The 14821-nt window shown below is 63.7% G+C and overlaps 4 protein-coding genes across 4 annotated transcripts in view; 1 reads left to right on the forward strand and 3 right to left on the reverse strand.

Moving 5' to 3' along the window:
- The window catches only part of EMIHUDRAFT_248346 (metalloprotease 1), a gene marked incomplete at both ends in the record, with an annotated part of 4087 nt that extends 725 nt beyond the window's left edge, over window positions 1–3362 (reverse strand). Inside the window, 4 exons of the mRNA XM_005762911.1 lie at window positions 177–303; window positions 373–2684; window positions 3109–3200; window positions 3299–3362. Of these exons, the coding sequence (XP_005762968.1) occupies window positions 177–303; window positions 373–2684; window positions 3109–3200; window positions 3299–3362 (2595 nt within the window). The remainder of the gene's footprint in view (window positions 1–176; window positions 304–372; window positions 2685–3108; window positions 3201–3298) is intronic.
- Window positions 3363–9533: 6171 nt separating this feature from the next.
- On the forward strand, window positions 9534–10507 carry EMIHUDRAFT_446191 (hypothetical protein). The gene has a single exon (XM_005762912.1). It carries the CDS (start codon window positions 9563–9565, stop codon window positions 10070–10072), a length of 510 nt encoding a protein of 169 aa, XP_005762969.1. The 5' UTR covers window positions 9534–9562; the 3' UTR covers window positions 10073–10507.
- Window positions 10508–11274: 767 nt separating this feature from the next.
- Window positions 11275–11673, reverse strand: EMIHUDRAFT_58534 (hypothetical protein; the record flags this gene model as incomplete). The annotated part of the gene is made up of 1 exon (XM_005762913.1): window positions 11275–11673. A coding segment is annotated over one exon (399 nt), but the record flags the coding sequence as incomplete, so codon positions are not given.
- A 1541-nt stretch (window positions 11674–13214) lies between these two features.
- EMIHUDRAFT_248351 (hypothetical protein) lies at window positions 13215–14498 on the reverse strand (the record flags this gene model as incomplete). Its single annotated transcript, XM_005762914.1, has 4 exons — window positions 13215–13334; window positions 13543–13923; window positions 14085–14180; window positions 14220–14498. The coding sequence occupies 4 exons, from the start codon at window positions 14496–14498 to the stop codon at window positions 13215–13217; spliced, it is 876 nt and encodes a 291-aa protein (XP_005762971.1).
- Window positions 14499–14821: the final 323 nt, after the last annotated feature.

Genomic DNA, 14821 nt, shown 5'->3' on the forward strand with positions numbered 1-14821 from the left:
CCGCCCTCGCCGCCCTCGCCGCCCTCGCCGCCCTCGCCGCCCTCGCTGCCCTCGCCGCCCTCGCCCTCCTCCTCCTCCTCCTCCCCCTCCCCCTCGCCTTCGCCCTCCTCCTCCCCCTCCTCCTCCTCCTCCTCCTCCTCCTCCTCGGCCTCCGGCAGCGCCTCCGGCGGCGTCACCGCGCCGACGACGGCCTCGTACGGCTGCGACAGCTCCGTCAGCCGGCCAGCCAAAAGGAATTGCATCCGCGTCGGCGCGACGAGGTGCGCGCGCAGCGAGTGCAGCATCTCGAGCACGTGGCGCGACCTGATTAGTCATGGCAAGTTAATCAATCATTCGTCTCAGGAGGCTGTGATCTCGAGCACGTGGCGCGACCCGTCTGGTGTCGCCAGCCTCGCGAGGAGGGTCTGCAGGAAGGGCTGCTGCACCATTGGAGAGGCGGCGGCACCGTTGGAGCGGCCGCGGTCGAGCGCGAGGCATGCGTACACGTGCGACTTCATCTCGTCGCCGTCGCGGTACGTGCCCGGAATGCCGCTCAGCAGCCGCTTCGCGGTCATCTTGACGTTGGACGTGGTGTAGCGGGTCAGGTACATGGCGCGCCGCATCCAGCTTAGGCCCTTGGAGAGGGTGGCGTCGGCGGCGCCCGAGTCGAGCTCGAGCTTGATCGAGGCGGAGATCAGCTGAGGCACCTTGCCGCCGACGCCGAAGCTGGCGGAGTAGGAGACGGTGTCGTCTTCCAGGGCCGCGACAAAGGCGTCCTTGCTGAGCCGTGAGCCGTCCTCGAGCCTTGCTGGCGCCTTGAACCAGAGCTCGAGCAGCAGCGGGAGGTACGGCCGCAAGCTCGCGGGCACGTCGCTTGTGTCGAGGGCAACCTTGACGCTGAGAAAGGGCGAGTCGACCAGCGTCGCCTGCAGCCAGTACGGCAGCGGAGCGCCGCTCGCCGGCGCCGGAAGCCGCGAGAGCAGCTTCGCCGTGAGGCTGGCGTCCATGCCCTCGCCGGACCCTGGCACGACTGCAAACGGCGTCTCTCCTCCGCCGCGCACAGAGACGATCGGGATGGAGCGGACGTCGCTCTTGCTTGGGATGGACACGCGCGTCAGCAGCTCGGTCGGGATCTCCTTTCCATTGGCGGCGACTGCGGCGTCGAGAGCGGCGCCGAGCTCCTCGAGCCTGGCCGAGCCGAGCGACTCCCTCTGCTTCTGCACGCGCGCCGCCTCGCTCTCGGCGATCTCCTTGACGAGGGCGGCCGACGGCCGCCCCACCACGGCCGCACAGGGGCGGTCGAGGTACCAGAGGCTGAGGAGGGCCTGCCAGTCGGCGCGGCTCATCGCCTCGAGAGAGGGGAGCTGCGCTAGCGGGTCGCAGCACTCGGCGAGGCCGCCTGCCGCTTGGTCGTCCTCCGTCGGGTAGTACAGGAAGTGCCGCGTCAGCCCGTCGATTAGCGTGTCGGTGGGGTGCCTCTCGACAGACGAGAGGTGCGTGCGCCGCATGCGCCGAATGCACAGCCCCATCCGCTCCATCGAGAAGTCGTCTCTGGCGGCGACGAGGTGCCGGAAGAGCGAGGGAGCGATCTGGTCGATGGTCTCCACCTCAGCGTCTTCGAACCAGAGCTGGTGGTACCCCTCCACAAACACCTCGTGCGTGGCGCTCACGTCGCCGCACAGCGGCGAGGCGCACTCCACGAAGGCCTTGGCGAGCGGGCTGGCCGCCGAGTCGGTGAGGTAGTTGTGCAGCAAGGCCAGCTTCTGCCACGTCGCCGCGTCGCTGTACGCGGGGCCGCGCCACGCCATGGACACGGTCCCCACAGACTCGTCTTCCGTCGGGAAGGAGATGGTTCGCGCCGCCCCCTTGACCTCCAGCTCCGTCGAAGATGGCGGCGCCGAGCAAACCACAATCCCATCGACGCCCAAGGCCGCCATCGAGCAGACCGGGCTGGACCATGGCCGGCGGGGCGGCGCCACGCCCACTGCTGCCTGCGCCTGCTTGCTGACCACTCTCTGCTCCAGCGCAGACAGCGCGGAGAGGAAGTCCGCCTCCTCCACCAGGCCAGACACGACCAGCAGCGTGTTGTCTGGCCGGTAATTCTCGGCGTGGTAGCGAGCCACCTGCTCGTTGGTCAGCCGGCGGATATTCGCCATCTTGCCTCCCGTCTCCGCCGAGTACCCTCCCGTCGGGTAGAGCAGGTCCATCACCGCGCGGTCGATCAGGCTCGAGGAGTCGTTCTCGCGCCCCTGCATCTCGCAGTAGACCACGCCCTTGTCCTCGCCCTCGGCGGTGACGTGGTGGATCTCCGTCGTGAAGCCCGCCTGCGTCAGCGTCGGATAAAAGACGTGGTCGGCGTAGATCGGGAGCATGTTGAGGAGCCCGCGGTGCCCGGCCGTCGTCAGCGTGTAGCACGTGTGGTCCGTCGCCGTCCACGCGTTGGTTCCGTCGGCGAGCGAGCGGTTGGCGAGCTTGTCTAAAAGGCCCTTGAACGGGTACTGCTCGGAGCCGAGGAAGGTCTCGTGCTCGAGCACGTGCGGCAGGCCGTCGTCCTTGTGCGACCACTCGTTTGTGTCCGCCTCAGTCGCGATGGCCATGTGCATGGAGCAGAGCGGCTCGTCCGTCTTTGCGAGCAGCGCGCGCAGCCCGGTCGCCGAGGAGACGTAGCTGTGCAGGTCGGCCCCAGGCACGGTGACAGAGCCGACCTTGCGCCACGTCGAGCCGGCTTCTTTTGTCGTCGAGGCGCACATGGATCGGGGCTCGCTGCCTTCGCGGCCGGCGCCTTGCGCCAGAAAAAGAATTCGAAGCCGCGAACTAGCACCACAAAAGGCAGAAAAAGAATTCCCGTCCGCGAGAAGTGCGTTCTGGGGATGCAGAGCGTGGAAGGCGGCTAGGCATGAGGCCGCAAAAGAGGCGCGAGAGGCAAGGAGGAGAATCGGAGAACGGAGAGACTGGGTACAAGCACGCCCACCCTAGCCGGATTGCAAGCGTCTGTTTTACAGCTCAGGAGTCAAGCAAGAATGCAAAACCAAAGGAAATTCTAGACCTGGAGAAGAACTCACGCTGTTGTGGACAGTCGCAAATTCGAATACTGCAGCGGGACTGCGACCTCGACCGACTATGGAGGACCCGTCGCCAGACGACGCAGGGCAGAAGACGCTGAAAGAGGGTGTAGAGGATGTAGAGTGTAGAGCGCTGTAGAGCTGTAGAGATGTAGAGCGCTGGAGAGCGCTGTAGAGCGCTGTAGAGCTGTAGAGCTCTACATCCGCCGCGGGACGAGGCGGGTGCGTTGTAGAGCGATGTAGAGGCGCTCTACAACGTGAAATCTCTACAACAAACTCTACATCATAAGCGGCGAACGAGGCACGGTCGCTCTCCGACATGAGGCGCGTTGCATTTGCCAGTGCTGCCCTGGCCTTCTGCCTGCCCGCCCAATGGGTGGCAGGTGCCTCTGCTGCTGTGGTATGCCTCACGGCTGCGACTGGCCGGCGCCTCGGCGCGTCAGCTCGGCTCGGCGTAGCGATAGTGGCCAGCGCAACTCGCCTGGACTCAACGCTCAGCCAGGAGCTCCCGCACGCGCTGGCGCGAGTCATGGCGCATGCAACGCCCACAGTTGAAATTTCGGCTGGCACGATGTGTCTTTTTTTGGCCGTTTTTTTCGATGGCCGCAGCGCACCGGCTCAGCGCGCGCCTCGCAAGCGCAAGCCTCTCGCCAGAGCAGCTCGTCGCCTTCATCGACGAGCTGGCGCCCCTCCTGAGCGACATTGCGCTGCGCGTGGCGGAGGAGCACGCCGCACGGCTCGTGGAGCAGCCCGAGTGGGTGCTCTCCGAGGTTCTCCTCTCGCCGGACCTCGCCCCGCACATCCTCGCCCAGCTGCCGACCAAGGCGCACGCCGTCAAGGGGACGTGCCGCGCGTGGCGCCGCGGCTGGAAGGAGACGCTGGTGAAGCGCGAGCGGCCGCGCCTGCTCGTGGTCGGCGGCCGCAGCGGCGGCGAGTTCCTCACCTCGATGGAGCGGTACGACCCCTCTACGAATGAGTGGGAGGAGGAGGCGGCGGTGGCGCCGATGGCAACGTTACGGAGCAATTTTGGCGCGGCGGTGCTCGACGGTAAGCTGTATGCCGTGGGCGGGTACAACAACGACGACGACGACGACGACCTCAGCTCGGTGGAGAGGTACGACCCGGCGGCGGATGCGTGGGAGACGGTGGCGCCGATGGCGGAGGGGCGGGCTACTCACGCTGTGGCTGTGCTCGACGGCAAGCTGTACGCTGTGGGCGGGTACAACAACGGCTACCTCAGCTCGGTGGAGCGGTACGATCCGGCGGTGGATGCGTGGGAGGCGGTGGCGCCGATGGCAACGGCTCGGGTCGGTCACGCCGCGGCGGTGCTCGATGGCAAGCTGTATGCTGTGGGCGGGACCAGCAACGGCGACGCCGACCTCAGCTCGGTCGAGCGGTACGACCCGGCCGCGGATGCGTGGGAGACGGTGGCGCCGATGGCGGAGGGGCGGAATTTGGTCGGCGTGGCGGGTCTCGACGACAAGCTGTACGCTGTGGGCGGGTACAACGGCCACCAAACCCTCAGCTCGGTCGAGCGGTACGACCCTGCGGTGAATGCGTGGGAGGAGGTGGCGCCGATGGCGGAGGGGCGGGATACTCACGCTGTGGCAGTGCTCGACGGCAACCTGTACGCTGTTGGCGGTGAGGACAGTGACTCCTACTCGCTCAGCTCGGTGGAGAGGTACGACCCGGCGACGAACGTGTGGGAGTCGGTGGTGCCGATGGCGATGGCGCGCAGCCGGTCCGGCGTTGCGTTGCTATAGCCCGCCTCTCCGATGCCCCCCCCCCCCCCCAGTCCGACGGGTTGCACCTCTCACTGAGGCGCGGCTACACTCGCCCAGCCCGCTAGGCTGTGCCCGCCCCTCTCGTGTTGTAAAAGTCTACCTCGACACTCTATCGTGAGAGTGCGAAAACAACACATGTTGTTGTGTGAGCTCGTCGATCGCGAGAGCATAATCCATAAAACAAATCGTACATGGTTGCAATATGCAAAGTCCAGCAGAATAGAAAAGGCAGTAGGCACACGAGCACGAGCGAGGAAGTCCAAAGTGGGTTTCTTCCTATTGGGAGGACGGCACGCCGCCACCACACACAGAATTGGGTTTCTTCCTCTCCCCGTGCACGGACGGCACTGAATTCTTAAAATTCTGTTCGAGCCTGGATGGACACGAGAAGACAGTGAGCCACCACAGGCGTCGTTGGCGCACATACTGAGCGGCAACTGCGCTGGAAATAAGGAAGAGGCGCGTTACTTCTTGCGGAAGCTCGACAAACACACAGCGAGGGCGACAGCAAGAGTTGAACGGGAGGCGCCGGACTCAAAAGACACCGCCACATTCCTGAGACGAGCGAGAGCAGCCTCCTTAAAGGCGAAAGGGTCTAGATTTGGAGCGCTCGCCGAAGAGGAGTACGACAAAATAGCGCCCGTGATTGCCTGCACGCTGCCCGCACTCACGGACTCCATACCCGAAAGAAAGAGAGGGGAGCTCGCGGGAGAGGTGACGAGAGAACTACAGGTAGTTGGGAAGGCAGCCTCGATCGCCATACTGACATGGATGCGAAACAACGACAAGACCAAGGCAAGGGCAGAGGAACGAGAGAAGAATATAGGGTGGATAAAGCGCCTGTTCACGGCATGGAGGGTGAGCCACGCTGAACGTGCTGAACGTAGAGCCGAACGGGAGGAAGCCGGGGAAGACGATCTCGAGGAGGACCCAGTGGTAATCCCGGCGTCAGCTGTCACGATGCACCCGAAGGGGACCCCAGCGCCAGCATCAGCCGTGGAGGTACAAGTGTTCGAAGAGAGAGTGGACCTGAGCAACGACATGACTGGGTGGCAAATGATCGCAGTGGGAGTCAGAAGAGTCGTCCTTGCGCGAGGAGAGCTCGATAAACTCGAGGGGCCAGGATATGCCGCGAGGAGGGCTGCGTTCGTGCCGCCATAGCTGCAGACCTTGGAACGGGTCGGGTCGAAGGAATCCGGTGGCTCAAGCCGCACCACAACCCGCCCATTGGCTACATTGCCCCTGGTACCGTCTGGCGTGACCATTCCGTGTCGGGCTGGAAGAGGGCGATGCTGTCGTGGACGTAGAGGAACGTCAGGGTATCGCCGTTGTGGCAAAATCGCCCCGATTCTCGTCATTTGGCACTAAGTTTGGAAGTTTCCCTCGGCGATTTCTTGTTGGTGTTCAAATCACACACACACACACACACACACACACACACACACACACACACACACACACACACACACACACACACACACACACACACACACACACACACACACACACACACACACACACACACACACACACACACAAACACACACACAACGGCCCAACAGCTCCCTAGGCATCCAATAGATGCCGCACTGGCTCAGTGGCTAGCTCAGTAGCACCCAAGCTCTGCGCCCCCTCCTGGATCGGCTTTGTCCACCACAGCCTCCTCCTCGTCCGCGCCCGTGTCCCCCCCAGCACAGCCAGACACACCAACGTCACGAGCAGCAGCAGCACCGAAACCGCTCGCGACAGCACGTGATCTGTCAGCAAGTCCGCAATGCAACGCTGTGCCTCGGCGCACCAATGAGTGCCGCGTCCACAGTATTGGGATGCTGCGGTGTCCACTGCTGGCTGCAGGCATTTCGACGCCGCCGTCCCGACGACCGCCAGCCGGGCCGCCATCCCCAGGTCGCTGTGGTGCAAGATGTGACAGTGAAACGGCAGATCACCACAGTGACGCTGTGCCCGGAAGCGAACCGTCACAATCACGGCCCCACTATTCGTGGCGGGGATCGGAATGGTGTCGCGCCACTGACCGACGCCAACCAAAGCCCCATACTCCGCCGGCCCATCCACCGAGACGACAAGGAAGTGGATCCGATGAGCGTGGAACGGATGCATGCTCGCGCCACCCACGCGGATGCGCCACTCTTGCAGAGCGCCCAACCGAATCTCTTGCGTGTTGCCTGGAGAGGAATCATTGTAGACATGCCCGTTGATCGTTATCTGATACGCGTCGCTGTTGGGCCCATCGCCGAGAGTGATGGTGGATGTCTCGTCGGGTGTGCCAAGCCGTAGATCCTCCTGCATGTGTACAGGCCGAAGAGGTAGAGAGCTCGGCAGCGGCAGCTCTGCCGCTCCAGCCTGAGGCTCTGTGACGGCCAGGATCAAGATGTCCTGGGAGATTCTTGCGTGTCGACCCATCGCAACGTCCCTCGCAGGGTCCGTCTCGGACCTGAGTACGTATCTGCCAGCGCGACGACAGCGGAGCGCCAGATCGACCCGACCTCCCGGGACGAGAACCAGGGCGTGGGTGACGCGCGCTGGCCGTGCGAGGTAGACTCCATCCATAGCCAGCACGTCCATGCTGCAGTGACTGCCACGTGTGAGTTCGAGCTCAAACGTCGCCACTGCGTTAGCATTGAGCACGCGAAACCGGGTGTACTGGTTGGCCAAGAGAGAGACGCTCGGCTTGAACTGCCCGTTGGCGAGGATGTAATTCGCTGGGGGGCCGCCGCTGACGTCCATGTCGAGAGCATCGTGCAGCTGCGCGTGGATTGTGTCGTGCGTTGCGACACCGAGCGAGTGCCAATGCTGCATCTGCAAAACTAGGAGCACCTCCACCATCGCCGCCAGCGGCGTCTCCTCGGGCTCGTCCTCAACAATCAACATCCCGGCCATGAGCCCACCGACCTGCAGCGCTGAGGTGCCGTGCGGGTGTGGGTGATACCAGAAGGTACCCGACGGGTGGTCGTCATCTACCCTGTGCCGGTACGTAATCGTGTGCTGAGGCTCGACGATACAGCGGACGTTGTCTCCACATGAGTTGGATGCTTGCTCGTAAGGAGTGGCTGGTACGTGCATGCCATGCAAGTGCAGGTTCGTCCTGTTCAGGTCATCACCGTGGCCACCGCTAGCCAGTAGGTTGTTCACGAGATGGATCTGAACGTGATCGCCTCGCCGCACACGCAGCACCGGCCCGGGAAAGGAGCCATTGTAGCAGCGCGTCGTCATGTGAAGAGGCGACCCGGCGAAGCGCGCTGCATCGACACTCAGCGTCACGTCCATGCCTCTCCCCGGAAGCGAGGTCACGCTACGAAGTAATGGCAGAGGGACGTGTGGCATGGCCGTGGGGCGAGTCGGGGCAGCATCGTCCCCCACAGCGACTGCAGCTGCCCCTGCCGCAGCGGCATCCGGTGAGCACGAGCGAGTCGACGTAAAGTTCGCTCCATCTGGATCCTCGCCCGGGTACGGAGGAGACAGCGGATGTCCGATATTGTCCACCGCTCGTGGGAACCAGAGCTGTCCGTCGTGCCCGTGGTCCCGAAAGCTGTGGATATAGGCCTGCGACTCTGCGGATAGGAGGTGCTGCTCGAACAGCAACGCCGCCGGTACATTTGCCATCGGAAACGCCTCCTGCCGCACGACCACCGAGCACATCACGTGATGAAAGAGCTGGTCGTCCCACACCATGGCTTCCATCCCAATCTCACTGTTGCGCTCCTTCCATCTGAGAAACGGAATGAGACCCCAAACGTGGTAGTGACCTTGGTTGTATGCGTCCATGACCTTGCTCCCGTCGCCCGCATCGTTCGGTGTATCGACAGCGGTAATCCAATCCCTGCCGATGCTGTCGCCACCCGCGGCGCGCCACAGAAGCTCAAAGGTGAACTCATTCTCTGGCACTCGGGCAAAGTTCAAGTGCTCGCCGGCAGCGGCGATCTTTGCAATCGCCCGTGCTGCGTCTCTTTCCCCTCTGATCCCGGCAGGGTCGTGGCTCGGTCCGATGATGACTGCAGTGTTGCTCATCACCATCTTTGGCCAATGGCCGAGCCCAGTCATCACGAAGCGACGGGTCGATGTGCGACCGTCGTCCTTTTTGTAATGGCTGATGACCATGTCGGCATCGCCTCGTTCCATCTGCTCGTAGACGTCAAACGAGGAGAACGTTTCGACGCGGATCTGATGCCGTTGCTGAAAGCGGTTGATGAGCTCATCCATCACTCCAGACCAACCCGGGGTGACCACGGTGGCCAGCCTCAGCACCGACGAGCGGCTCTGCGCTAGTAACTGCCCGGTGTTGAGGCGGCCAAAGCTGCTGTCCACACCAGCAACCCACGTGCACCAGCCAGGCCCACCGAGCAGCTGCACTGAAGCCCCTTGCCCACCCACTGGAATGCCCGTGCTACTCGACACTGCGAACACAGCGCTACCATCCGTCGCTCGGAATCTCTCTCCGTGGAAGGCCACAAAGTCGATCACATGTACTCGACTTGAGCGGGTGGTGTTCAGCACTGCGTAGCGCAAATTTAGCGCGAGTTCACTGCGACTTTACATCCAGATTTAGCGAGGTTTAGTGCCGAGGAGCTGAGAAGCGCACCCAGCGGGCCGGATGATCGGTGTCGGGTTGCGGGCAAGAGAGCCCTAGCCCCGGGGGTGCGCGTTCTTAAAGTTAAAATTCTTTTCTGTGTCACGTCTGGATTCGTCCAAAAGCGATTTCCCACTCAAGCGGCGACTTGCATGCCGTCGGCCACTCGTCCAGCCGTGGCAGGCCTTCGCAACTGGGGCACGCCAACCATGACGCTATTACTGCTCCTCGGCGGCTCTGCCGCCTTCAACACGCCGCCGCCACTGCGGCCGCCGCTCCGCTCGTCGCTCCTCGCGATGCAGGTCCAGCAGATCCCATCGCCAGCAGAGCTGCGCGCCGCGGTGACTGCCTCGGCCTGTGAGGGCGGTATCTCCGTTGTCCTCTTTGGCAGCAAGCAGTGCGCCGCGTGCAGGGCTCTGCTGCCTCGCACGCGACGGCTCGCGGCTGCGCGGCGCGACGTCCGGTTCTTCTCGCTCGAAAGCAGCAAGGCGACGGCCGAGGCGTTCCAGTACCACGAGATCACCGCGGTGCCAACCTTCCTTGTCCTGGATGCAAGCGGCGCCATCCTCGAGACGAGAGCCGGGCTCGCCCTTGCGGAGTGGCCGGCGTTCCGCTCGCACGTTGAGGCGCTCGCCGACAGCTGCGACGCGTGGGCCGCTTGACAAGAGGACACTCCCGACCGAGTCCCTTTGTTTCCGCCACATGGCGCGGCGCTTAAGTGCGCCCGCTCCACAGGCACCCCTCTCCCCCCCTCTCTCTCTCCCGTCTGCTGCTGAGGTCGCGCCGGCGAGATGCGCTGGCGCGGCGGCCTTCTCCCACCCTCGCCTTTGGGTGGTCTAGTGTCGACTAATTATTGTTCGTCCAGGGCATGTCCGTCTGCGAGACAACGCGATTGCATGAGATTCGGTGCGCGATGTTGCGCCAGTACGTTTGGGTTTGTCGCATTGTCCCCAGGATAATGAGATACACACCGACATATGTTGTAGATGCGAGGGTCCGCGCCCCCCCGCCCCTTGCCCCACCACTCTTTGTGTGTGTGGAGAAATTTACCTTACCTTACCTTATGTATATTGCGTAAAAAAAACGAATGAATGGCATATCTCAGCTTTTTCCTCTTTGACCGCCACATTTATACTCGCTCTTTTTCGGCGCAAGCCATGTGCCATGAACAAAGGCTAAAGGAGAACCGCGCCGGGCACAAGCAGAAGAAACAAAGTTACAAACCGCGCACTTTTTTACCCACCTCACAGTATCGCAAGGCGCGCCGAATTCCCATGAAACAGTAAAAAATCGCGCGAAAAAAGAAAAAAATGCCAAAAAAATCGGCGCCTGCGGCGGGCTGGGGGACGCCATCTCCCCCCCGCATGGGTACCCCCATACGGCCCTCGCCTCCCCCCAGAGGAAAAACCTCGAAGCCCTGGGTGCTGGGAGCCCTCCCCCGACTATTCCAATTTCAGAATTTGCGCCGCGGGCTCTAAACAAGCACGCCCACCCTAGCCGGATTGCAAGCGTCTGTTTTACAGCTCAGGAGTCAAGCAAGAATGCAACCAAAGGAAATTCTACACGACCTGAGAAGAACTCACGCTGTGGACAGTCGCAAATTCGGATACTGCAGCGGGACCATCAAGCACGCCGTGGGGTATGGCCCGGATTGCATCTGCCGGCTCTCCTCGCCACCAGGCACAAGACACGGCCGGCTCTCGCCACCCTTCCACTCACCCCAACCATACACATCGCCCTCCTCACTCACGGCAAAGCTGGTCTCCGCATAGTCACCTTGACCTGCGGCTATCCCCACCACCCTCACCACCCCTTGGAGCCCCTCTATGACTCGCGGCGTAAGCTGGCTGTGGCAATCGCCATGCCCAAGCTGGCCGTCGTAGCCCGAGCCAAACGAGTAGACCGTTCCCGCCTCACTCAGGCAGAGGCTGTGAGTGCCTCCCGCAGACACCGCAACTATCCTCACTCCTCGAAGCGCCTCGATGAGCCGCGGCGTGAAATGGTCGTGCTCGTCCTCGCCGTGCCCGAGCATGCCGTAGAACTCTCCGCGTCCACTCCCGCCACAGCCGAAGGAGAGCACCTCTCCCGCCTCACTGAGCACTAGGGAGTGGTTTTGGCCCGCCGACACGGCGACCACCCTCACGCCTTGCAAAGCTCGGATCACGCGCGGAGCGTGGCAGCACCGTGTCGCGTCATTGTACTCGCAATCGCCATGCCCAAGCTTGCCCTCCGAGCTGCTGCCCCACGAGTACACCTCCCCCGCCTCGCTCAGCACTAGGCTGTGCTCTGCTCCCGCCGACACCGCAATCGCCTTCACGCCTTGCAGTGCGGGGATGACTCGCGGAGTCCCGCGCGCACGATCCCATTCCGGGGGAGTGTCCTCGTCTGTGAAAGCCACAAGTCTGCTCACGAGTCTGCCGCCCGGAGGCACCAGAACATGCTCCCAACCGCTGCCGCACGAGTAGACATCTCCCGTGTCACTCAGCATTAGGCTGCGGGCGCCCCGGTAAGCTTCGCCTCCCGCAGCAACTGCAACCACCCTAACCCCTTGCAGCGCCTCGACAAGCCGCGGCTCGAAAACATCATCCTGATTGCCATGCCCGAGCGGCCCGCCGCTGCCCAGGCCGAACGAATAGACCTCGCCAGCCTCGCCGAGCACCAGATGGTGCGTATCCGACACCGAGACGCTGCGCACAGTCGTAGCAGCGAGCCCTGGCACCACTGTCGGCACTGGCACCACGATGGCCTGAGCCCCATGGCCCAGCATAGCTCCCCTGAAATGCTGCTCTGCGTGTTGGGTTGGTGGCGTCTGATCGCCGCACGTGAGCAGCCTCCCTTCCGCATCGATGAATGCACTGCTGCGAGTGCCTCCCGCCACAATCTGGCGCTGGCGCTGAAACAGGTCGCGCCGTTCGCCCCAGCAGAGCGCCTGCGCCATCGACTCGCCTGCGCGCAGTCCCCGTTCGATGATGTGGGGCAGATAGCCCGTCGGCAGTGGCACTGTGCCTCCACGCACGCTCGTCCGCTCACGCATGGCCTCCTCGAAAACCGTGCGAGGCGGTGAGGAATGCGGCGGGCCGTAGAACAGGCGGCACGAGCAGGCAAGGTGTGCCACGTCCTTCACGGTTGGCAACAAGACGGCGATGCGCACGATCATCTCCGGCGGCAGATCGGCGAGCTCGAAGCAGACGGGCTGAGCAGGAGAGGCGGCGGCGGTGGCGGGAGAAGTGGTGAGTGTGATGCTCTGGAGGCGTGCGCCGATTTGCTCGTGCAGAGTGATCGCGGCACGCAGATCATCCTCATCGATGGAGGACGGCGACGACGCCTGGAGTGCTGCGGCGGCCGAGCGGAGGTGGGCGAGATAGGCCATGCCTCACACACAATCAGCTGGATTCGGCTCTATCGCCCTCGGGGATCCTCCTAAAGGTAAGGTAAGGTAAGGTAAGGTAAGGTAGACTTCTCCACACACACGAGGTGGTGGGGCAAGGGGGGGCGACCCTCGCGTCTCCACGTCTAACGACAGGAGCCCCACGGCATTTAGATCTACGTCGCCTCTTCTTATACGTTATAGGTTCTTTGTTCGGGATCCTAGAGTTTGAGCCTTAGTTTTTTGTTGTTGCCTTTTGTGGCGCGCAGGACGCTACAACCACGGGCGCCGCCCTCCCTCGACTGTCTGCTGACGGAAGTCTATGCAAGCTTGTCGGTACAACACTATTGACACAGCGAGCGACCGACGTGGGGCCTCAGGGAGCGAGAGGCCCAACCTGGGCCCAGCAAGACCCAAGGCGCCCACCGACAGCCGTCTCAGAGCCCTGCGGGCTTCTTCCGCTTTGCCGGGCGCTCGAAGTCGTTCGACGCCTTGACGCCGGCCATCCGCTGCTTGTACTTGCCGGCGAGGCCGCGGTCGGCCGCCCAGAGGGCGTCCTGGGCCGAGGGAGCGCTTTGTGGGCGAGAGGAGGGGGGGGGGCGGGGGTGGAGAGGGGGGGAGGGGGGGGAGGAGCCCGCTCGCTCGCTCTCGCGTCTCGCTCTCGGCGGCTCGCTCTCGCGCCTTTGAGGAGGTGTCCTCGGCGGAGAGGTGCGTCCACTTGACGGCGCCTAGTCACAGCCAGAGGTGTGAAGAGACGCTGTTCACAGCCTCGGCGGAGAGGTGCGTCCACTTGACGGCGCCTCGGTGGCCGAAGTTCTTGACCTGCATCGGCGCCGGCATCGCCGCCTTGTCTCCGACAGCGTCGCGCCCGGTCGCCGCGCCAAAGTCTTGCGACATGACTGGCCCCATCTTTGCATTGCCCGTCTCGTCCTCGTCCTGGAAGTAGGCGCCCTTGTGGTAGTACCGCTGCAGGAACTTCCACTGCTCCTTCTCCTGCCCGTGCCCCGCACGGCCCTGGTTGAACTCCTCGTCCTCCGCCGCTCTCTCCGTGTCAGTCAGCTTGCGCCGCCGCTCGATCTCCGCCTTGTCCGCCTCCTCCTTGCGCGCCTCCTCCCGCTCGCGCTTCACGGGCCGCAGCTTTCGCACCTACCATCGCCCGAACATCATCGGTTAGTCACTCGCCTTTCATTCATCGCTCATTCACATCTCATTCATCAACCGCTCATTCACATCTCGCACCTTCCACCGCTCGAACTTAATTAGTTCTCCACTCATTCATTCATTCACATCTCATTCACATCTCGCACCTTCCACCGCTGGAACTGCTCAAGCTCATCCGCCTCGTCGTCGTCGTCTGGCGGCGCCTCAAACTCTGACTTGTCGACTGGCTGACTCGGCCCCGCCTATTCATCGCCGTGGGTGTGAAGAGACGCTGCTCACACCTCTGACTTGTCGACTGGCTGACTCGGCCCCGCCTCCTCCTGCTGGACGATCTGCACCAGCAGCTGGCGGGACTCGTCGGCCCGCTCGGCGACGCGCGCCTCGCGCTTCGCCTTCGCCTCCTCCTCCTCGGGGATCCTGCGGGCGGGGCGGCACAGAGATAAGCCTCGCCCTCCCTCTGCAGCAGCTCTTGCCCCCCCCCCCCCCATCCCCCCGGCGCTCCTCGCGTCGCGCTCGGCGATGGTGTCGCGCATTCCGGCGCCGATGAAGACGGGCTTCATCAGCACGCGCGGGGCACCCTCCTCCTCCGACTCGTCCTCTGTCTCGTACTCGCTGCTCTCCTCCTCTCCCCCGCCGCCGCCGCCGCCGCCGCCGCCGCCGCCGCCGCCTGCCTCGTCATCGTCGTCGTCGTCGTCGTCGTCCTCGGCGGCGGCAGCCTCCGCCTCCTCCGCCGCCCGCCGCCGCCGCATCGCCAGCAGCCGCTCGCGCCTCGCCTCGATCTCCGCCTCCTCGTCCTCCTCCTCCTCTTCGCTGCCGCCGCCGCCTCCGCCGCCTCTGCTACCGCCGCCACCGGACTCAACGACGGCGGCGGCGGCGGCGGGCC

The sequence above is a fragment of the Emiliania huxleyi genome (assembly GCF_000372725.1).
Source record: "Emiliania huxleyi CCMP1516 unplaced genomic scaffold EMIHUscaffold_658, whole genome shotgun sequence".
Taxonomy (NCBI): Eukaryota; Haptophyta; order Isochrysidales; family Noelaerhabdaceae; genus Emiliania; species Emiliania huxleyi.